The 24,295-nt window shown below is 37.2% G+C and overlaps 1 protein-coding gene across 9 annotated transcripts in view; it reads left to right on the forward strand.

Annotated features, from left to right (window-relative positions):
• Nucleotides 1-12,840, forward strand: part of setd5 (SET domain containing 5) — a 41,416-nt gene extending 28,576 nt beyond the window's left edge. For 6 of the 9 annotated variants that reach the window (XM_048206931.1, XM_048206933.1, XM_048206936.1 and 3 more), the window contains 14 exons: nt 39-285; nt 403-480; nt 1,384-1,599; nt 1,687-2,031; nt 2,488-2,733; nt 2,932-3,055; nt 5,119-5,381; nt 5,515-5,571; nt 7,476-7,961; nt 9,322-9,414; nt 10,058-10,317; nt 11,534-11,679; nt 11,777-11,859; nt 11,960-12,840. In XM_048206931.1, the coding sequence (XP_048062888.1) occupies nt 39-285; nt 403-480; nt 1,384-1,599; nt 1,687-2,031; nt 2,488-2,733; nt 2,932-3,055; nt 5,119-5,381; nt 5,515-5,571; nt 7,476-7,961; nt 9,322-9,414; nt 10,058-10,317; nt 11,534-11,679; nt 11,777-11,859; nt 11,960-12,505 (3,190 nt within the window). In that variant the 3' untranslated portion in view covers nt 12,506-12,840. The remainder of the gene's footprint in view (nt 1-38; nt 286-402; nt 481-1,383; nt 1,600-1,686; nt 2,032-2,487; nt 2,734-2,931; nt 3,056-5,118; nt 5,382-5,514; nt 5,572-7,475; nt 7,962-9,321; nt 9,415-10,057; nt 10,318-11,533; nt 11,680-11,776; nt 11,860-11,959) is intronic. The other 3 variants (XM_048206932.1, XM_048206935.1, XM_048206934.1) reach the window with 3 other exon arrangements.
• The last annotated feature ends 11,455 nt before the right edge of the window (nt 12,841-24,295 follow it).

A 24,295-nucleotide genomic window follows, 5' to 3' on the forward strand; every position in this document is an offset into this window, starting at 1 on the left:
TCTTTGTATTGACTCTTTTCCTCTGATTCTCCCCACAGTAATTATAAAGTGGATTGTGCCTGTCATAAGGGCAATCAGGACTGTCCTGTGCAGAGACACAATCTCCGCCCCCTCCAACTACCATCCCCTCAGTCTTCACACTTTGCCCTGCCTGGAGCAGAAACGAGGAGGAGACGAGCCCGACGCAGAGAGATGGAAGGGGACAGGGTCGTAACCGGTGTGTCTGATGAAAGCAACCACCTGCTGGAAGATTCAAATGAGACACAGGGAGTTAGCGATACAGAGGTGCATGTTTGTGGAAAAATAGACCTCAATGTCTACTTCTCTATTGCAGATACTTTGAGAAATTATGATGATAATGATTATGATGATGATGAAGCTGAGCTTGTTTCTGTGCTACAGGATGCTCTTATTGACAGAGTGAAGTTGGAGAATGGAGAGGAGTTAGATGAGAATGGAGCTCTAATACCAAACAGACGTGTAAGCTTTGATCAGAGGAGAACGGTTATGAATCGGTTCATACTGTCTAATTCTAACACAAAGCCAGTGGTCTCACATAGGAATCCAGTTATAATTACAGTATAATGCGAAATGTCACAGAATTTGGCAAATTTTGGATGGATAAATCAAAAGTAGGACAGTACACTTAATCAAAATGATATAGTGGACCAGTGTCAGTTTCATCTACTACACATACTCAAGCATGAGTGACGCTTGGAGAGTGTTATTCAAAAATAAAATAAAATAAATTACATTTTCATTTGACAATTTTTTTACAAGATTAATTCAATTGTTAATGTTTTATGCCTTCATTTGATTACCATTTTTCATAAATACCATTTTTTCATAAATTTGTTTACATTTTCCTGAATTATCATAGAATTTCAGAAAAAAAAATTATATTTCAAAGGCCCCTATTATTGTAAAGACTTTTAACAGATTATAATAATTGTATTCAATTGAATAAATTATACCATTATTATAAATTTTAAGAATTACATAGATTAGACATGCTTTTTGATTATTAAAATTGAATTAAACCATTTAAAACACAATCCAGAAATTAAAAATGGAAAACATGGAATTTGTAAAGAATTAAACTGAATTTGAGAAGAAAATAAATGTATTTCATAGGACCCTGTAATTGTAATTCTTGTTAAACTTTTAATAAGATGTTGATAAATTGTATAAGATTTTAATTAATTAGATAAGATTTTTTATTTATTTATTTATTTAACTGTTAAAACTATTAAAATGGAATCCAGAAAAATGTAAATGGAAAACAGGTTTTGATAAGAAATAAAAAGGAATTTGTGAAGAAATAATATAGATTTCATAGGGCCCTACTCGCCTTATCAACCACTCATCCTTTTGCCCCCCCAGTCTCGTGATGAACGCAAAGCAGAGGCCATAATGCACATGTTTGAGAACCTTGAGAGGAGAAAGAAACGTGGTCAGGTTACTGCGCAGGCTACAGCCGAAGAAACCAAACTGGAAGCTGGGGAGGCAGAAGTGCCCTCACTTATGGCAGGAAACTGTGTACCAAATACAGGAGCAGGTGGAGGAGTCAGCACACGGCGTACCTCCTTTGCCACTGTGGTAGTTACTTTTTTTTTTTTTTTTTTTTTTTACTTTAGCTTATAATGGCTGCATGTTCTTACAAATTTGTACTCGTCTCTTCATTAGGACACAACAGACATTGACTCTGAGAAGCCCCCTGCTACACCCAGTCCTGCCCCTAAAGCGCAACCTGCCCGCAGTTCCAAACCACGTCCTAAGAGCCGTATCTCCAGGTACCGCTCCAGTTCAGCCCAGCGTGCTCGGAGACAGCGGCAGGCTCTTTCCCAGCAAGCAGCAGAGGGAGTTCTAGTGGGAGGTGAAGAGGGCAGTGCGGGCTCAGCCCTCAGGGAGCAGGGCCAGGGAGAGGGAGCTCCAAACTATGGCCATCTTCAAGATGGAGAGCTATATGGAGCCGCCTCTGCAGCAGGGATGGGTAATAAGACAAATGTCAGATACCCAAAAACCAAAAAGGTAAGATCGTTGTACAAGCTAAATCCTTCATGGGTTAACGAACATGTTTTTCTTATAGCCATTCTACTGTGGGTGTCATAAATCTTATTCAGAACTGCAGTGTTGTGGCTTTAACGGGCAGTTCACCCAAAATGAACATTCTCTCACCCTCGTTTTGTTCCAAACTCTCTTTGGTTAATCTTTGAAATACAAGTTAAAACATTTTTACTGAAACCTGAGAGGATTCTGTCCCTCCATTGAAAATCCAGGTAACCAAAACTTATAAGATCCAAAAAGGTCATAAAGGCGTCACTTAATATGATGAACAGATTTAATTTAGACTTTTATTCATATTTTAACTCATACATAGAGCAAATCAAACATGGTAAAAATTGCTACATTCATACTGTTGGTCAGCTATGTTTCAGAGCTGTAATTGTAGTCATTTAACATTGATTCTCTCTCTCTTTTTATAAGTACCTGGTGACGGAGTGGTTAAATGACAAGGTTCCAGAGCGGGTGGAGGAGTCTGTGGAGCGCCCTTTACGCATCACCACTGACCCCACAGTTCTAGCCACCACCCTCAACATGCTGCCAGGACTATCTCATTCACCTCTCATCTGTACTACCCCCAAACACTATGTTCGTTTTGGTTCACCCTTTAACCCTGAAAGACGCCGGCGACCCTTTATGATTGACCCTGCATATGGTTCTTGCAAGAAGGTTAGTTACTGAACAAGTGAATTGCATTATTGTGTCATTCGAATTTCCCCTGAAAATGAATTTATAGAGTTCTCCAGCTCATATTTGTTTTTTTAGACATAGATCGAATTGTAGCTGAATTGCCCAAAGACTTAGTGGACTCAATGTTATTGTTATTGTGGCTACATAGCATGCCTTTGTGTATGTCTGTCTGAGCAGAGGTGGATGAAACAAGCGCTGGATGAGAGCATGTTATCTGGCCTGTTGGAGGATGGAACGGAGTCCAATTCTTCACACAAAAGTAACACCAGCAGCACCAGCAGCTCTCTCCAGTTTAAACCTGGTAATGGCTCTTTCTCCACTGTTGAGGCAGCAGAATGTGAATTGTATTCTGGGTTCTTTTTTCTTTCTTTTTTTTCTCTCTCTCTCTCTGTTTATTCCAAAGACAAATGCTATTGTTTGTACAGAGACTGTATTTTTTACTTTTTCAATCCCTCCCCAACCAACCCAGAACTGACCTTAGAGGATGTTAATTAAACAGCAATATTACAAAAGATAATGAAAATAAACAATAATAATAGTAATAGTAATGATACAAGAAAATTTTAATAAAATAAAAATTATGCAAATGTTAAATAATGACAATATTAAAAATAATAATAATTAATAATAGTAAAATAAAAGATAAAAGAAAAAAGGGGAAGAGTAGTTTGGTACCACAATCAAAAGTGTAACAATGATACAACAATGAACAACATAAACCCTACTTACTGACATACGTAAAGGTACCTAAGCATCAAACAAAACAAGACTACCATATAAAAAGGTGTGTGAAAAAGAAAAAGTTCAAAAATAAAAATATCAGTGCGACTCCCTTTACTCCCCAGGAAGTACATTTATGGCAGAGAAATATGATAAGGGTTGCCAGACATAAGACAATTTATGAGAACCTCTAATTGAATATTTAATCTTTTCCAAATGTAGATATAACATTAAACCTGATGCTTTAGCTGGGTTTGTAGATTTCCAATGTAATAAAACCTGCCTGCAAGCCAATAAGGCAATGATGTTAAGTTGTCTTTGAGTCAGACTCGATTCGATTCAATTTAATAACTCCAAAAAATACAGGTAACTTGCAAAATAAAATGTAAAAATTAAAGTATATGTTTTTTATATATATATATATATGTATATGTGTATATATATATATATATATATATATATATATATATATATATATATATATATATATATATATATATATATATATGTTAGCAAAAGCTCGCGATGCTTGACAGTGGACAATACAGCTTTTCTAACAAACCGTATTTAGGGTTCAGAACGTGCTATATGTGGAGAATAACACACAACACACTTTAGAAAGTGTATCGAATATGATTGACCAGTAAATAGTAAGTGTGGTGCACGTCCAAAACATGAGTCAGATCTGCTTCACCTGTGTGACATCTTATACAGGTTTTGTCAAAAGTAGGATTAAAAGAAGCAATCTGTGTTCTGCTTAAGTGCTTACAGTGCAAAACCTTGAGCTGTATTAAACTCAATCGGGCACAAGAGGTACTACCATTAATTCTACGTAGGGCACTGCTCCAAAATTCCTCTGAAAATACTATTCCAAGCTCTTTCTCCCATCCATTTCTAGTCCATTTCTACACTTTTTAAAGACATGCAAGTGGTATATATTCTTGAAATAAAGCCTTGTAGATAGAGGGGAGCTTCTAACAGAAAGTCTGCAGGAGCCTTAGAGGGAATTTATGGAAACAATAGGCTTTGGGCCTTCACAAAATGACCCATCTGAAATAACAAAAAAGATCAATTTGAGTACGATTTAATTTGGAACGCAGATCAGTAAAACTAGCAAAAAAAAAAAAAAATATTATCTTGCCATTGTTTAAATGCAGAGTCTAGTTTGGCAGGGAAGAATGCATGATTATTACATATTGGGCTCCGAAATTTAAGTGCTTGTCTTAAAGGGTTAGTTCACCCCAAAATGAAAATTCTGTCATTAATTATTCACCCTCATGTCATTCCAAACCCGTAAGACTTTCGTTCATCTTGGGGAACACAAATACACAAATGAAAATGTTTTTGATGAAACGAAAGTCTTATGGGTTTGGAACGACATGAGGGTGAGTATTTAATGACAGAATTCTCATTTTGGGGTGAGCTAACTCTCTAACTGTAAATGCTGACCTAGAGTCCATATTTTAAGAGTAGAATGAACAACCAGATTTGAGTATATTGTGCTATTTTAATAGGTTAGCTAGATGTTACTAGGGCTTGTAAAGAGGTTGCTGTGCAAGATTTAGATTCTGTTTCACACCAATCAGTAATTTTTTTTTCTTTCTTTTTTTTTTCTTTTTTTTTGATATTGCCTCTCTTGTTCAGAGCTGACAGGACCATTTAAGAAGAGGAAATTGAAGTGTTCGTCGGAAATAGCAGCTCCACCTTCTGAACTTTTGTTACGACCATTATCCCCCATCACCCCACCTCTGCCCTCTGAACTTCCAATGACGCCTCTTCATTCGCTCCTAAATCCTTGCTCGCTTTATTTAGGTGGGGAAGTGGAGAAGCTAAATGCTACCATGCATTCGTACTCGCCACTCACATCCCGGCCCACCAGCCGCTGCAATACACCTTTACAGTTTGAGGTGAACACACAAACACGCATATAAAATGGACTTCTCTATCTCATTACAGCAGCTTGTTGTGATTTGCTGTAGTCATAGAAAACAATAGCTATATATATAATATTTATTTATATGACTTGATTCTTTTTCACAGAACATCTCTTCTCCTGAGGCTTCTCCTGTGCACAGATCAGAATCTCTGACTCCAGAAGTAAGTTTCAATGCTCATACATGCACATGGATGTGCTAATGCTTGCTTGTAATATAGGAAGATTAATGGCTGAATGGCTGGCTTTGCTATTTCTGAGAGTAGGGATGCACCGAAATGCAAATTCAAAAATTGTGCAAACATTTAAATGCACATAAGGCAATTTTTATATCAACTTTTTATTAACAGAATTGTTTCTACTCCAGTTTGTTGGTGAAATATAAATTTTTAAACCACAATAAACTGTAATAACTTGTTTTTATGACAGATTTATGCAACCATACAGTATAATGAAGACATCACTAACAGGTTAAGTAAAAATATAATGAATATGTAACACAGTGCATATATTTAGCAGAGTTTTTTTTATAGCTAACTAATGAGTTTATGGAAATTGAATAGCTTTCTTGAGGTAAATGCAATGTTAATTGACATTGTATAGCCTACAAGCCGTTTTATTGACGTCTTTCCCTGGTTGAAACACTGAGTGATTACATGAGACAGGATTCATTTCGGTAAGTTGTATCTTTCAACATGCTTTCTGATGTTCAGAAAGTTCTGATGTTCTGATTTTACAGTTATCTGTCACACTGCATTAAAGAGCACCAAAATGACATTTATTGTTCGAATTTGAAAGTTGAGACTTTGCTTCATATTAAAAGTAACAAAGCTTTCTGTTATTATTGGACGGCAAGCGTGCTACAAATATTTATTCACGCATCAACAAAAAACAGCACAGACTAAAAGACTTTAAATAGAAGTCATATCATTATCGAATAAAATAAAAAATATTCTCAATCCATAGCTAGTGTCCACACAGCTGACATGTTTAACTGTTGTAGCTTATCCACATTGTGTGCACAAAATAGACGCTGAACCCATTCAAAACATGCCACCAGAGAACCGCTAATTAAAATGTCTGTTTCGGCTGAAAATGTTCGGTAGCCGAAATTTCGGTGCATCCCTCTCTGAGAGTCGTGCAGAAAGTGTTGACAAAGTAGTTTGACTAAGAAAACTACCAAGTTTAGATGGTTTAGGAAGAAAATGGTGTGCCAAAATGTGTAGTATCTACAGTCATTTTTAATAGTGGGTGCAGGACCCTATAGCTCATTTATGTAAGTGAGGATAGCAAAATAAAGTAAACTGTGACATTATACCCAAAAATTCTTCATAAAGTGGACTACCAGTAAAATTGATGATAATTCAGAACCAAAAATTATTCAGACACCATGTTTTGCTTAAGTGTTATCTGACATAATTAAGCTACATTTTTTTCAGACACAGTTTAACTCTGATATTTTATTACCATTTTTTTTTTTTAAACAATAGTGAATAAACTGTATTAATGAATGAAATGTTCAAGGTGTCTGAATAAATTTTGGTTTGATTGCACATTTTTTGTCTGGAAAATAAGTCACACCCGACTGAGAGTCGCACCAGGTCAAAACTGCATTGTTTGAGAGTATTGCTGTACAACATTGTGTATTATCTGTGTATTACATTTTATTGTTTTATTCAGAAATAATGTAAAAATACCAGTAGATAAAAACATTATAAACACTATAGTATCCAGAACAGAAATGCAAAATGCAAGTATGAAGTAAACATAATTGTTGTTTATAATAAATGCCACTATAATTTATTATAAACTGCAGGATTAAGTAAGAGTATTTAAAGTGGAACTGACTACTGGAATGTGGGAAATGTACTATACAAATAAATTTGGGCTCATGTACCTCTCTTTTATTAGGCACGAATCTAAATTTGTGCTTTCCGCATATTTTGCATTCTTGGAATATATGGCACTTGTGGACTGAAAAAATCTAGAATGAAATATTTCATTAAAATACTTGAAACAGAATGAAATATATTCCTGATTTGAAACATTCTTTCATTTTTCATTTCAGCCCTGTTTGCGACCAGACTTCACTTCACGGGTTACTGCCTTCCCTGACTTTTCCACAAGCCGTGGAAGCCCGGCTCCTGTGTCAGAAGACTTCTCGCTTGCTGCTCCAGACTCTCTCAGTGGCTCTGGTGGTGGGACTCCCCGCAGCTCAGCTGTTGTGTCCACTCTATGTGACTCTTCCTTGGTTTCACATGCCAGTGAGGCACAGGCCCGAGAACAGGCGTTTAGGACAGAGTTTAACCTCATTTACACCTGCTCTCCCCTCAATGCCAATCTACCACCTGGTCCTGTAAGTGACAGACACTTCCCACAGTCAGAGGGAGGCTTTTCCACGGCTGACTCTGATTTTAGCACAATGAGCAGCCAGGGGCTGCTGATGGAGGCGGGGTCCGGCTCTCTCTCACTGTATCTTGACACACAGTTTGGAGGTGGATATTCAGAGAGCAGCACATCCCCTCACCCTAGCAATCCACCACAAAAGAAGAAGGCAAGTCCTACGGCCACATCAGTTTGTCCATTTACAAGTTGTTTGTTTTTCCTTCAGCATTTACAGGATGACATTGTATCATCCTGTATAATCCTATTATTATGGAAATAAATGGATTTTTTATTTAAGTTCTTACAGCACAATATTATTGACCTACCACTGTGGTAATATGACACCAAGGGTAAGTTTAAGACCCCGATATACTCGGAGCAAAGTTATTTTTCGCTCTTCGCTTAGAGAGTTTAGTTTGCACGAGCCCTGCAATTCGGCACTCCAGTAGTCATATCACATTTATTATAGAGCAATTTATACAATAGATTGCTTTAATGCAAGCAGCTTTACAGTATTAAACATACAGTATTAAACTCTCCAGTGTGTTTTTACTCGTGTCTGACCTTGATGGACTGAACTGCAGAAATGAACTAGAGAAGATTTACACGTCAAAAAACCCCAAAGCACAGCTACCTATTACATAATTGCCATGAACCGATGATAGTTCAAACTTTTTGCCATAAAGTTTGCTTTGGCAAGCTGTTTCAAGCTCCAGAAACAAACATCGTTTGGTCTGATTTTGTTCAAATTGACATCACATCAGTTTTTTCTGTGATTTCGCTCAAAGTATATTGGAGCCTTTATCCTAACTGTCATCTGATTGTAATTTGGGGGGCTGGGGGGTATCCAACTACTTAATTGTTCACTATAAAACTTTTTTTTTTTTTTTCATGTCATACATATCTAAATGACATCTTCTGTTCAGAAATCACCCATTCACAAACAGACATTAAAACATTTAATATCCAACAGATCACTCACATTACTATTATCCAATGACAATAAATTAGACTATTTTACCTCAAAACTATGGAACTTGTTTCCACCACTGAATAAAAAAGAAAAAAAGTAATTGGGACTTCTTACAATTGCCTTTTTTTTTTTTTTTTTTCTCAGAATTGCTTGATATGCAAGATATTTACCTTTTTAATTTTTTTTATTTTATTCCGTGGCGGAAACAAGCTTCCATACAAAATTTTTCAGATGAAATCTCACAAATTTTGATGTTCCGTTCAGTTATTCGGGCGAACATCTTACTGTTAACCTATCAATGTGGTTCTACCGTTACAAATCCAATTAACAGATTGGATATTTCTTGACTTGCCATAGTATAGGACTCATCTACAACAAATCTTGGAAAAACCTCTGCTGTTTACCTTCCTTTTTCTCACATACATTTAAATCATGAATGGTGGTTCTCTATCTGGCATGAAACTCTTGCTCTGTCTTTGATTTGCTCCCTGTTTCTCTCTTCTCTTCGCTCTTAAAATTCTTGCAAAATCTTTCTTTTACCCTTTTCTCAAGGCAGAGGGTCATGGTGAGTGCTGGTAGTCAGCTGGCTGGCTTGTCTGGGTACCAGGCATTAGCTGTAAGGGGCCAGTTCAAGCCAGGGCAGAACATGGTGAATATGAAATAAGTGGCCTCCATCTAGAAGTGTGCATGTCCATAACATTTGCATCTCCAGATGATGTACTCCCTCATCTGTATTGAGCAAATTTAACTTTACAAACAAACAAACAAAAAAGTTAACAGCTGCAGAGCCAATTGTATTCATTCAAAGACACAGATGCTTTCATTTTCTAATCTGCAAACATTTCTCATGGTGAATTTGTCTGTATGTGTACGTGGGTTTTTCTTTGCTTTTGTTCTAGAGTCTATAATCCTAGTTTTAAAAAAAAAATTTTTCATGGTATGATGATAGATTTGCAAGTGTTCTTGCTCTGAAAGAAAAAAATGCACATGTATTTATTTTATTATACAGCATTTGATTGGGTTAATATGAGCATTTAATGTGGTGGCATTTATTGTGGTGCTTTTCTAAATGGCAGCGTTGGGTACTGCATGCTGTATCTTTCTCATACTCATTGAAATTATTGATGATGTCATTATACATCAATTGATCTTGCATGTGTTGCTTTATGTGAACCTGTGAATGTTACAATGCATGTGTATACTAAGAAATTATACTGAAGGACAGAACTGCATGCCTGTTCATAATCTATGTGCATCTTTTAGTCACTCTTATACACCTTCTTTCCATGTAGGTCTCTCTGCTAGAGTACAGGGAACGAAAGAAAGGGCCACGGGACCCAGCGCCCCTCGTCACAAACCTCAGCTCCATTTCCCCTCGCGCAGAGTCTCCAGGACAGCCGCGTGCTCATTTTCAGCCTTCAGTCTCTCCGCACAATTCGTTCTCTCCAGAAAGGCAAACTTTCCCACAGATAGAGGAGGTCAGTCCTCCTGCCATCAGGTCTGGGAGCCACACACAGACCACAATACTGGGTGGACCAGAGTCCAACCACTGGTGAGAAAATAACACGGAGATTCAGACACACTAGCCAACCTATGTCAATTTGATTTAATTTTTATTTCAGTTTTAGTTTTTATTTATAGTTATTAAAGGTTAGTTCACCCAAAAATGAAAATTCTGTCTGTAATTGCTCACCCTCATGTCGTTCCAAACCCGTAAGACCTTCATTCATCTTCGGAACACAAATTAAGATATTTTTGATAAAATCCGATGGTTCGTGAGGCCTGCAGTGACAGCAAGTTAATTTAGACTTTCAAACGCCCAGAAAGGTACTATAAAGATATATTTAAAACAGTTCATGTGACTACAATGGTTCAACCTTAATGTTATGAAGTGACGAGAATACTTTTTGTGCACCAAAAAACAAAATAATGACTTTATTCAACAATATCTAGTGAAGGGTGATATCAAAACACTGCTTCATGAAGCTTTGAAGCTTTACAAATCTTTTGTTTCGAATCAGTGGTTTGGAGCACTGCCAAAGTCACATGAACCATTGAAATTTCGAAACACTTATTACGTAAAGAAGCCTCGTTTACTGAAATCACGTAATTTTGGCAGTTTGAGATCGTTTGATACATGCTCTGAACCACTGATTCAAAACAAAAGATTCGTAAAGCTTTGAAGCTTCATGAAGCAGTGTTTTGAAATCGCCCTTCACTAGATATTGTTGAGTAAAGTCGTTTTTTTTTTTTGCGCACAAAAAGTATTCTTGCCGCTTCAAACCATTAAGGTTGAACCACTGTAGTCACATGAACTGTTTTAAATACATCTTTAGTACCTTGCTGGGCGTTTGAATGTCTAAATTAACTTGCTGTCAATGGAGGCCTCACTGAGCCATTGGATTTTATCAAAAATATCTTAATTTGTGTTCCGAAGATGAACGAAGGTCTTACGGGTGTGGAACAACATGAGGGTGAGTAATTGACAGAATTTTCATTTTTGGGTGAACTAATGCTTTATTTTAGTGCTTCAACCTAAACTTATTTCAGTTAGTTGCAAAGGCAAAATTTCTAATTTTCAAAAAGTTTTTCATCAAATATTTATATTTTTATTTCAGCTTTCAATTTAATGTTTTTTTTTTTTTTTTTAATGGTTTTATTTGATGATAATAACCTTGGTCCTGCTTAACATTAGCTCTTCATACACATTCTCACAGATCCCTAATGAACGGTTGTAGTGAATGTGACTTTTTATGTGTGTTTATCAGGATGGTCCCTACATCAGTTGAGCGGTTGAGGGAGGGACAGGGTGCTCTGGAACGTGTCCTGAGGGGTAATCTAAACATAGAGCGTGCCCTTAAAAGAGCAGATGCCGGAATGAATGACCAAATCAGCAGTCGTGACAAGAGTTCTGGTATGAATTGGACTTTTCCCCTCCCTGCATGTTTTCAATAACTGAACTGAGAATGCTGTGAGCTGCTGAGTTTGAGTACTTATCTGTGTCTTGATAGATGCCCTTGAGATGGACAGGTATGATCTTCAGAGCTCATCTCTGGCCTCTCCCATAAAGAGTCCTTCTGTACACCCACATCAGGTAGGAAATTAACAATGCACAACCGAGAAGGAAAAAAAAACTTAATTATTCCAAATGTTTGGTCTGAACTTTGTTAAATCTGTCATTAATGAACATCCAGCAGATGCTGCCTCTCCAGCCAGAATCCCATCAGCACTCGGAAAGCCCCGCCTACGACCAGCAGAGCTCCTCTTCTCCATTCTGTCCCTCTGTAAGTCCCTCCCCTCCCCGCTGCAGCTCTGGGGGGCCTAGTTACTATCCTTCAAAGCTGCCCACACACAGCCCACTCACCCAAGAAAGCCCGCCCTCTTCTACAGTATCCATCTCCTCAGTGGACTCATCAATGTGTGCGCCACAGCCTCACAGCAGCAGTGGAGGTGGGATGGACACTTCAGGCCTTAAAACTAAACTGTTGGACAGCACCCTGTCAGCTGCTCTTTCTCTACCCACAAGAGGTCTAGGCAACCTAAAAATGGACAGCACTGCAGTACCACACACACAAGGTGCTCATGGCTCCAGATTGGCCCAGTCGTCAAGAGTGCACAGCCAGAGAATAGACAGACCCAGTCAGGCTAACTCGAGACATCTCACAGCTTCTGGAGCACAGCACTATCCACAACGAAATTTACAGGGTTCAGGGGTATGGACACAGTCGGGGACTTTTTAGGACCCGCCGTGTGAGCGTGCGTGCTTGTGTGTGTGTGTGTGTGTGTGTGTATGTGTATGCTTGTATGTGTGTCAGAAAGAGAAGTGTGTGATATCCTCCTCACTTGTACCTGTGGAGAAACTCTGCGTTGTTAGCGGGAATTTGATGTATTGAGTTCTGTATGGATGGTCTACTTTTTTTTTTTTTTTTTTTTTTTTTTTTTTTTTTTTTTTTTTACTTTTCCCAGTTCCTTTTATCTTTTTCCAAAAACTGAATTTCTGCAGTTACATGTAACTTAGTGTGGACTTCATAACAATCAAATCAATGGAACATTAAAGTAACTAGTTTGGAGTATATAACCAGATTTAAATGTATTTTGAAAAATCACCCAATGCTACAATAATGTGTTCATGCCGAGTATTTAAGAGGAAAGTTAAGCACCAGTGGTGAAACAAAACTTTCTATAAAAGTAGGGTTCTCATGTTTAAGACTTATCTAAGAGTAAAAGTGATCATGCTGATCTTAGATGAGTTTTCAACTTTTATGTCTGATGTATGGTATATTGACCATATGAAATGGAACTCTTACTTTAAGATGCTTCGCACGCTTGACTCGGAGTACGTTCTCCGATTTTCAGTTTTATCGGTAGTCGTCATCAGAACAGTTTTGTAGTGCGTTCATGGATGGCACGCTTGGCTCAGAGCAAAGTGTTTCTGAATGCACATGAAAGCAATTCTTAATGAACGGTGAGTTATTTCCTCACTCTGAATCATTCCAGTGTCTAGCTGTTGTTAGGGTCCGACAGTTCTCTGGCCTGTTGAATTCTCGTTAGTGTCATAAAATCACTACTCACTTGAGATATATATATATATATATATATATATATATATATATATATATATATATATATATATATATATATATATATATATATATATATATATATATATATATATATATATATATATATATATATATATATATATATATATATATATATATATATATATATATATATAATACTTGACAAGCAGATCTTATGGTGCTTCAGTTGGTCCATTTGAATTGTTTATTTTATTTCCCAATGTGATCATGATTGCCTTTTTAGGTAAAAACATGCAATTGTCAGTTCAAACTTTGTTTTTTAACTTGTTTCCAATGATTGTTAAAAGACCCTCTTTGTGACTCGCAAAGCAAAAGACTTTGCGGAAAAGAATTTGCAGAAATGTTTTTGTTTATACTCCGTTAAAAAGTATGTGTACCCTCCCAAGCCCTTCAATCCTGTATAGTGTATACTTCATTTCTCTCACTTCATGTACTTCATTCTCATTTAATTTACTTTCCTTTTTGACCAGTCCTTGCATTCCATCCACCATTTTAGAAAGGAAGAGAGGAAAGAAATGCTGTGGCCAAATGGTTTGATCAGTGAAAAAGACAAAGCAAGTGTGCTGCTGCTGTGGTCTCTCAAATTGAAGTGTTTTCCCCTTTTTATAATTACAAAAAGCTGCTCACAGGACAGCCTTTTTTTTAACAAAATAGGCATAGTGCTGTATCTCCCTTGGATGGGACCTTTTATAAACAGTGAGGTCACCAATTAATGTGCCATGATGACCACAGTAGTGGGATATTGACCCTACTTCAAACAAAACCAATGCCCCTGTTGCATCTAGAGAACCATAGTTGTCTGCTTGGTGGATTTATACAATACAACAATATAAAAGATTAGGCTATGTCTGTTTTTGTTTTACCCTAATTTGAAAAGATCATGAAATGATGACGGGTTAATGTGGTCAGCCTTAGTTCACTGGTTTATATGAATGTCTCTTTCATAGAAGGGTCTTGAAAAGGAAGAAAAAAAAAAAAAAAAAAAAAAGGACAAAGACTATGTGATCTGAAATTTACCAGCACCTTAACTACATGATCATGTGTACTTGGGTGAAGTGTCATTCTGTTCTCAGAGAAATATAGTACACCAAATTTGATGCATGGTATTTCTTTTATGTGTCATTGTAACAGTTAGGGTTGGGTTTACTGGGATACGGTTTTGATTGAGATTCACATCTTCTTAACCCCACAAACATTTGGCACTTTTCTAGCATCCATAGACATATTTTTGTTGTATTTTTTTTAACCTAATTTGAACCCTTCCCCTTTTCATGACATAAAATGCATCACATTTTGCTTTTTAAATAAAATGTTTGTGAACATTTTTATAACTAGTTTTAGCATTTGCTGAACATTGCTGAATGAAAAGAGAGCTGAGAATGAGTGATGATAACGGCTAATTTTCATTAGATATTGGCATTGAGAGAATGTAGCCGTAAGAAAAACACCCTTTCGGATAGTTCAAATTAGGTCTATAGTTGGCCTTAAAAAATAGCAGAAAAATGGCCTCTTTGTAGTACATGAAGCCCCCTTTTAAGCCAGATATTAAGATGTGTGTTGGGCAATCAAGTCACAAGTGGACATTTACAGGTGTAAATGGGGTTCAGAACGCTAAGTTTGTGTACTTTCAACTAAATTTGGTGGTGGTAGAAAATGCATGTTATCTCATAGCATTCACAGTATAAATACTCATGTAGTCAAATGTGTTTGAACAGAAGCAAAATACCACCTATTCACCTGTCAATCACTGCACTAATACAAGGGCTTATGCCTGCCACAACACCAAACTTCCTATGATCAAATCAGTTTCCGAAGGATGAAATCCAATCCTATCCTACGTTTTTTCCACTTAGATATACATCACAATATGGTGCAGGGATGATGTGTTTTTAAAGGCCAACCCAGAAGTTAGCATCACCCTGGTTCCCTCGACAAAAACCCCGTAGGATTTTTTTCATTGGCTTTTGGGTTATTGCAGAAAATAAGGTCTGTGACTAACAAACGCTTATGATTACACATTTTGTTTATTGTAACAGTCTTCACAAATGAACACAACTTTTATGAATTTTGAAGCATAAATACAACCAGAAGTAAAAAGCTAAACAAAGGCTATAAACGAACCTCATGCTCACATGACTTCAGCGTCAAGTCATAACTACACCACTCGACAACTCTTTCAGTCTTTGTTTTTGAAAAACATTTTCACTGAAATTTTAAAGGGTTAGTTCACCCAAAAATGAAAATTCTGTCATTTATTACTTGCCCTCATGCCATTCCACACCCTTCGTTAATCTTCGGAACACAAATTAAGATATTTTTGTTGAAATCTGATGGCTCCGTGAGGCCTCCATAGGGAGCAATGACACTTCCTCTCTCAAGATCCATAAAGGTACTAAAAACATATTTAAATCGGTTCATGTGAGTACAGTGGTTCAATATTAAAGGTCCCGTTTTTCGTGGTTTTTTGAAGCTTTGATTGTGTTTATAGTGTGCAATATAACATGTTCATGTTTCGCGTGTAAAAAAAGTATTTTTCACATAATTTACTTATCTGTATACCGTTGTTTCCACTGTCATAAAAACGGGCTGATGACTTGCTTGTTCTATGAAGTCCCTCCTTCAGAAATGCGTAACGAGTTCTGATTGTGCCAGCGGTTCCTGTGTTGTGATTTGACAGCAGCTTAGCGCATCTTGCCCGGAAAGGTCACGCCTCTTACCATAACGTGGAGATGCATGCGCTCAGTGTTATTGTAAACATGTGCTGCACATAGTTTTACATGTGGATTATAATTTTCGGGAACCGAGTTAAACATAAATTGTAACCATTGATCTCTAAGCGTCCCTGGGAAGGCCAAACAAAGGTGATTGGACTGCGGGATGAAAATAACAGCGTTTCGACGACATGGCGACAAACACACTCTACAAACGCAACTCTTGCTCTTCTCCATGGGAGCGCAACAAGACCACGCCCCCTTTTTTTGTGTATTCCTGTGGGTGGAGGTTAGTCAAAAAACTGTTTTAGTGACGTCATTAAAGAAGGAAGTAGAGGGATGTAGTCCAAACTGGCTGTTCGATGTAGGCGACTTCTGTTAAATAAAATATCTCGCTTGGCATTGAACTTTGAGATTTAAAATTGTACAGATTTTATTTATACTCTAACAACAACATTACACACTAACTAAAGTTTGAAACATGGGATCACGAAGAACGGGACCTTTAATATTATAAAGCGACGAGAATATTTTTGGTGCACCAAAAAAAACGAAATAACGACTTAGTTAGTGATGGCCGATTTCAGAACACTGCTTCAGGATGCATCGGATCATAAATGAATCAGTGTATCGAATCTGCTGTTCGGAGCGCCAAAGTCACGTGATTTCAGCCGTTTGGCAGTTTGACACAATCTGAATCATGATTCGATACACTGATTCATTTGTGCTCCGATGCTTCATGAAGCAGTGTTTTGAAATTGTCCATCACTAAATAAGTCGTTATTTTGTTTTTTTGCCGCACCAAAAATATTCTTGTCTTATTAATATTGAACCACTGTGCTCACATGAACTGATTTAAATATGTTTTTAGTACCTTTATGGATCTTGAGAGAGGTCATTGCTCCCTATGCAGGCCTCATGGAGCCATCGGATTTCAACAAAAATATCTTAATTTGTGTTCCGAAGATTAACGAAGGGTGTGAAACGGCATGAGGGTAAGTAATAAATGACAGAATTTTCATTTTTGGGTGAACTAACCCTTTAAGTTCTAATAGTTTGCATGCAATAATCACGAGTCTGTGAAAGCAAGTAGATGAGTTTACCTGTTCAGCTGATTATTAGCAACTGCCTTTTACAAGACCAGTAAATGCTTTTAACCTTGTATCGTAGAATTTGATAACATTAATAACGTGTAAAAATATCTTAAGCTTGTGTTCACCAGACCTTATTTCAGACATTTAACCAAAAACCCGTTCAAAAAATCCATTGACTTCAGGACAGCCTACAAAAATCTGTTATCACTGCACCACACTATAGGGAAGAAAAGACTATTGCAACTTCCGTTTCATGTGAACTTTAAATGAACAATTTAATTGTAAATAATTAATTGTTCCCATGTTATTGGTAACTAATGGCATCTTCTCCAGAAAACACTGCATCAGGAGGAAACCGATTATAAATGAGAAGAGACCCTGGTGCTGTTTCCACACAGAGGTCAGCATACTGTAGATGAGAACCAATGTGTTTGAATATGAATATGAGAATATGATTAGGATATACTGTATTTTTAGAAAGCTGCAGAGGTAAATGCAATTTGACAGTGCACTGTCAGCAACCTTATATATATATATATATATATATATATATATATATATATATATATATATATATATATATATATATATATATATATATATATATATATATATATATATATATATATATATATATATATATATATATATATATTAACAAGCTCCCCCTCTATTATCTTGTGGTTGAACAAGCCTGTGTCACCTGTGTCTGATTACAGCCAACAACACTATTTTAACCAGTACATTATTTATATGGGTGGAAAGAAACACAGTTTGTCATTGACATTTTATAATAGGGAATCTGAATCTGGGTGGCCATTTACATGTGTATTTCATCATGCAATGTTTTAGTTTAATGAGTAACGCAACAATGAGACTTTGTTTTGTTTAGAAACATGACAAACATATTTGGCTCACCAATGTGCTGTTACCAAACTTCAAGTGAAATGTTGTATATTGATGGCTTCTTCAACAGCTCTGCCAGCTGGGTGGTCCAGGATAATGGGGTCAAAGTCATTGGGGGAGCATTGATTTTCTGGTGGCACTCAGCTGTTTCTGACAGTATCTATACTGTGGAAAGATGCCTTCTCTGTCGACACTTTCAGGCCATAATGAAGCACAGGTAAACTGCAACTCAATATTGAAAATACCTTATTTATAGCCTAACTAACAAGCTGAAAGCAGGCAAATGGTCTGTTAACATTATTAACATTACTCATGTTCTCTGCAATATATGTGCAATATGTTGCAACAATCAAAACATCACAGCACTGCTAGGTAGTGTACTAATCCATACATTTATATTAGAATTATATTTAAAATAGGGGCAGTCTGGGGCTAATTGTCACAAGAAATATATTTTAGTAACTTCCTATCTACAGTGGTTTTGTATGTTGGTTCCAAACACCGAGTTCAAAAAGGTCTTAAATTTCAAGTATTTTTTGTGAATTCTTTCCTATTTAAAATATTGTATTTTTTTATAATAGCTGTTGCGTAAACACATCAATTCAGTAAATCCACACATATCCAGGCAAAGGCAATTATATAATGCACATAAGGACAAGGGTATTTTCATAAATGGGGCAAGTTGTCACATTTTAAATATTATAAATATCCACTCTGCAGTAAACCACTTGAGAGAGTAAACATTCTAGGCCTATAGATATCTCTGCACAAATATTTTGGAAAAATGGCTTATCTAGTCTCACTAACAACTATCATCGGTCTGTTCCAAAAAAAAATTTGAGGACAGTGACAAATAGCACAGTGCTGTTTTTTTTTTTTTTTTTTTTTTTTTTTGCAGTGGTCTGTGCCATAGTGTCTTAGCATGGCTCTGTTAACCCCTGCTGGTAGATATCATAACTGCCCCATTCTTAGTACACCATTCTCATTTTCCAGACAGCCATGTATTCTGGGGAATTTTTTGCAAGCAACATTCAAATCACAAAATTTTCATGATAATATAGCAGATGTTTTTGTTGTGACAGATTGCTTTTTAAATCCTGAAATGGACGTATATTTGTCTGTCTGCTGGCTTTGACATCACAGCTCAGAATAGTCACTAATAAAGGGCTTAGTACTGCATACATTCTTGCTGTTCATTGAAATGTAATTAGAAAAATAACAACAAAAATATGTTGCATGCATGTGAAATGCTATTCAACATTTTTATTACTTAACACATGTAAATAAGCCACAGGGACCAAACTTTTTTTTTTTTTTTTTTTTTTTTTTTTACAAATTGAGCAAAAAAAAGTAATACATTATAAATAAAATAAATCAAAATTCAGTTGTCAGAAATTCTATTCTAGTAATATACATGCCTTTTCTGTATAGAAACCCTTTGTTAAATGTAATTACTGACCAAAATTATTATTTTTTTTACATATATATATATATAGTTTTTTTACCCTGTTGACCTCATACTTCATAGCCTTACAATGGTTTTACAATGAAATAACTGACAGCAAGGCTTGTGTGCCACTGACTTTTATTTTCTCATATATTTAAGTTATTTTCTGTTTAGTTTTCTGTTGAAATTGTTGCAAAAAATAGAAATGCTATTAGTTGAATATATTAAATGAGAATAATTGAATACTGATTATGAACATAATAAACATGAAAGATTTTTACACATATAAATGAATGAGACTGAGATCCATCTTTTCACACTCCACTGTAACAGAAACTTTTATGTTGCATTAACCGTTATAGTGAACAATACAACATAACAGTACACACACATGGTTTTCTGTCAGTAGTAAAACAATATTAAAACCCTTTATGGGTGTGTATATATATATATATATATATATATATATATATATACGTGTATATATATATATATATATATATATATATATATATATATATATATATATATATATATATATATATATATATATATATATATATATATATACGTATTTTTTTAATATTTGTGTTTAAGTCCCTCAGTTATCCTCAGTGTGAAAAGATGGACCTCAAAATCATACAGTCATTGATGGAAAGGATTCAAATATGCAAAAGATGTTGAAAAATCAAAGAGACTGCAGGACCTGAAGAATTTTTCTGAAGAACAGAGCTCAGTTTAACTGTTCAGAACAAACAAGAGACTCATGAACAACCATCACAAAACAAACAACCAGTTGTGAATCATGCAGGTAATGACACACAGTATTAAGAATCAAGGGTATGTAAACTTGAACTGGGTCATTTTTATAAATTCAGCTATTTTTTGTCTTGTGGACTACATGTAAATATCTGTTATGTGAAATTATTTTGTTAAAACTATGTATGTAAACTTTCGAGCTCAACTGTATATACAGTTGCAGTCAAAATTATTCAACTTCCTTAACCTGCTGAGAACAAAATTTTATGAAAACAGTTAATCAAGTGTTGTGGCAAACAAAATCATCTCCGACTCTACTGCATAAGAGACAAACACGTCCAATTGTCTTTAAAGCTTTTATTTCTTGCAAGAAAGGTCAGACAGGTCATACAGAAACACAAGTAGCTGCAGAGTGTAAGACCCAGAACGAAAGCTTCCCCTCACTTTTATATCTCTAACCTCCAAGGCCGAAGCCTCTATCCTTTTACCATATTTGGAACATCTCTTAGTGGCTGTAACTTTCCACACATTGTTAGCACAGACATGTTTTTAACATACATCTTGCATGTCCCCATACCATATCTTGCTCTTTCTATTTCTAGCATCTATGTTAACACTATGTTAAACATTACCAATGAAGCCAGCATCATATCATGTTCCATAAGCATCATATTTCACAAGAATACAGGTTAAAGCATATGAAAAATTAAAATTTCCACAACAATTCCCTCTTCTTATCATTCTTTGATAACTAATGATTACTTCTACTTCATTTCACATCACAGTGAGGTGAAGAAAGTTAGAAAATGCTTAAGGCTTTTTCTGTGGGGATAGACCCTGTGTTTTAGCAAGCTAAATAGGATAGATAAAGAATGGGCTTTACCATGAAGTCAAATATCTCGGTTACATTTTACTATCACATTCTTTGAGGATTAACCACTAATCATCCATATTCATCTTAAAGTATCTTATACAGTAAATTTAAGTTCTTACGTCACATTTATGCTCTTCATTTCTGATCTTCATACAAACAACAAATTCAGATACATCACCCAATCATAGAAATCCTTAATTTTACAGACATATAGCATTCAAATTTAGGTTCTATGGCATCTTATTAGAACAGATCCATTTTGTAGCCCACAATGTCATTGTCCAGCCTCAGTGGTGATTTGGAATTCCTTGAGCTGATTTCACCTACATGAAAATTTTAGACAGGATACAGATAGAAATAGAAAACATCATAGAAAATAGAAAACATTGCTTTGCAATAGTTCAACATGTCATGTTCACACAATTCTGTTGATGCCACTCGTTGTTTAGCCCCTTCTATTCCCAAAAATGGGTTCTTCCAACCTAATTTAGAATTTTCAGGCATATTTTCAGCCATACATTCGTTAGTTACCATCCCCCTTTTTGATGCATTGTTCATCATCAATTGATCATAGTGGTTGGAGACATGTTTCCCTAAACAACATTTGCCATCAACACTAAACTAAAATCCATCTTTAATTCTGCAACCAGATTTTCTCCAGCTTTCTCTGTCTCTGAACATGCTCTGTAAAGAGTTTGAAAAATCAAGGTTATTTTCAGATGACAGATTACACACAATCTCCTGTGTCTGCTCCAACACTTCCTAAAGAAACAGAAACTTTTTTCATTAGTTTGGGCACAACCAGAAATTCAAACCACAGCACCCCAAAGATCGTCTACCACCCCAAACTAATAATGAGCACTTTTATAGATAATCACAATTCTTTCCACCTTGACTTCTCCCTTGTATTCTGTCATAAAAGCTCCTAACTATGATAGAAACATCGTCACTCTTTTCTTGAGACTCCAGTCTGCAGTCTCAACACACTTTCTGACAAACCAGACCACTTTATTCTTATGTTTAGCTCAAAATTTAGCAGGTACCTCAGCCAATGCTGGGTGGACTTCTTAAGCGCAATTGTTTACTGTGCAATTACTTTTTCTTTACTCTGTTTCTCAATTGGTATTACAATTCTTTCAGTCAGTCTACCCCCCCAAGTGAGGTTCAAAACTCATCTGCTTATACCAAATAGTTAGGACAGTAGCCCTGAAACCAACACTTCACATTCCATGGTCACAACTTATCCTTCACTATTCCGGTCTGATGTTTTGTCTCTGAAGACAGAGCCATCTACAAACAACATTCCTCACAGTTATCAAATGGTTTATCTAGCAGGTCAAGTCATGGTGTACAGACTTGATCAAGGATAGTCAAACAACAATGATGTTTCTTCTCATCATCCTTCGTTCTATGAAGGTTACTGGGCTCTCTGGATAATCTTGTTTACTGCCAGTGTGTCACTGTTTCTCTGCCGCCAAGTCTACATTTTTACATTTAGCATTGTGATCACACATAGCTGACAGTGTTTAAATTCAGACCCCAAGTTGAATTTAGACAAGGGGTTTTAACCCATGGATGGCAATCTTCAATTTCACAATTCCAATTTTCCATAAATACTTAAACTTACTGATCCAGAGAGTAATTCAAATCAACATCATAAATGACAAAAGTAGTCATAATTACCATTAGTAGACAGAGCTGGATAAACAATCCACTTAAAGCTCGTCCCATGTTCGTTATCGTCTTTTCATCAGATTCAATCAAAATATCTGCTTCTCCAAATTTCTCGTTTCACTTAACCCATCTGTAATGATAAAACGTCTCGGTTACAAAGGTAACCCTCGTTCCCTGAAGGAGGGAACGGAGACGTACGTCGGACAGACCGACGAATAGGAATCTCGCTAGAGAGGCCAATCTACTTCGAGTGTAACTAAAACGAGCCAATGCACATTGGCATGCAATCATATGCATCAGCTGCTCGCCTCGCAGCGCGGGTATATAATGAGCAGCAGGTGCGTTGCATCTTCAGGTTTTCGCTGAGGAGCCGAACCGGATAGGCAGCAGCATCAGCGGGGTACAGCGACTGTGGCGACGGGACGTACGTCTCCATTCCCTCCTTCAGGGAACGAGGGTTACCTTTGTAACCGAGACGTTCCCATTCAGTCGGTCACGTTCGACGTACGTCGGACAGACCGACGAATAGGAATCCCTACCAAAGCGCCACAGGAGCTGCCCCCTTCCAGCGCTCTGTTGTAAGCCACCTGAACCCCCTTGCCTGAGGATGGTGGGACAGGGCTAACACAGAGAGAGTCGATCACTGCTGTTCCCCAAAACCCATTCAGTGAGACTATTGGATAACGCTGGGAAAGCGTACCCTTTCGCTGGGAAAGGAACGCTGCGGAAGCCACATCCTTCCCCGAAGGAGTTATGTGGAGAAGTACATATGGACTAACCCTGTAGGGCTGTGCTACATATGGAAGAGCTGGGGTGACTCCAACCCGATGAAGGGTAGGTTCTCCCAGAGGGAAGACACGGGCTTCGTTTAGGAGCAACCGTGGAACCAACCATATGGGATCCCCGTAGGGTCACACATATGGAACCCAGCCTAAACCCGGTTCTCAAGGATACAACGGAGTATAGGCCTGGCGCCAGACGCTCCGCCACGTCGGCTGCCGAAGGGATATCGGAGGACTCGACAGGGTCTGCCTTGTAGGGACTCTCTGGAGAAAAGAAGCGCATGTAGCGCAGCAAGCCGACACTAAGCCGGGGCCTCTCCGTGCCTCTGACCTGTGGCGAGAACACGGGAGGAGACCGGCTCGACACGAAGGCTATAGTATCTAGCGAACGTGTAGGTGTCGCCCAGCCCGCAGCTCTACAAATGTCTGTCAGCGAGGCGCCACGAGCCAGTGCCCAGGAGGATGCGACACCTCTCGTGGAGGGAGCATGCAACCTGAGCTTGGTAAGCCAGGGCGATGGCATCCACTATCCAGTGGGCCATCCTCTGCTTGGAGACAGCCTTTCCCTTCTGCTGGCCTCCATAACAGACAAAGAGCTGGTCTGAGGTCCTGAGGCTTTGGGTTCTGTCTATGTACTGTCGCAAAGCGCGAACTGGAAAGAGCAAAGCCAGGGCTGGGT

This window comes from Megalobrama amblycephala, linkage group LG11 (assembly GCF_018812025.1).
Source record: "Megalobrama amblycephala isolate DHTTF-2021 linkage group LG11, ASM1881202v1, whole genome shotgun sequence".
NCBI lineage: Eukaryota > Metazoa > Chordata > Actinopteri > Cypriniformes > Xenocyprididae > Megalobrama > Megalobrama amblycephala.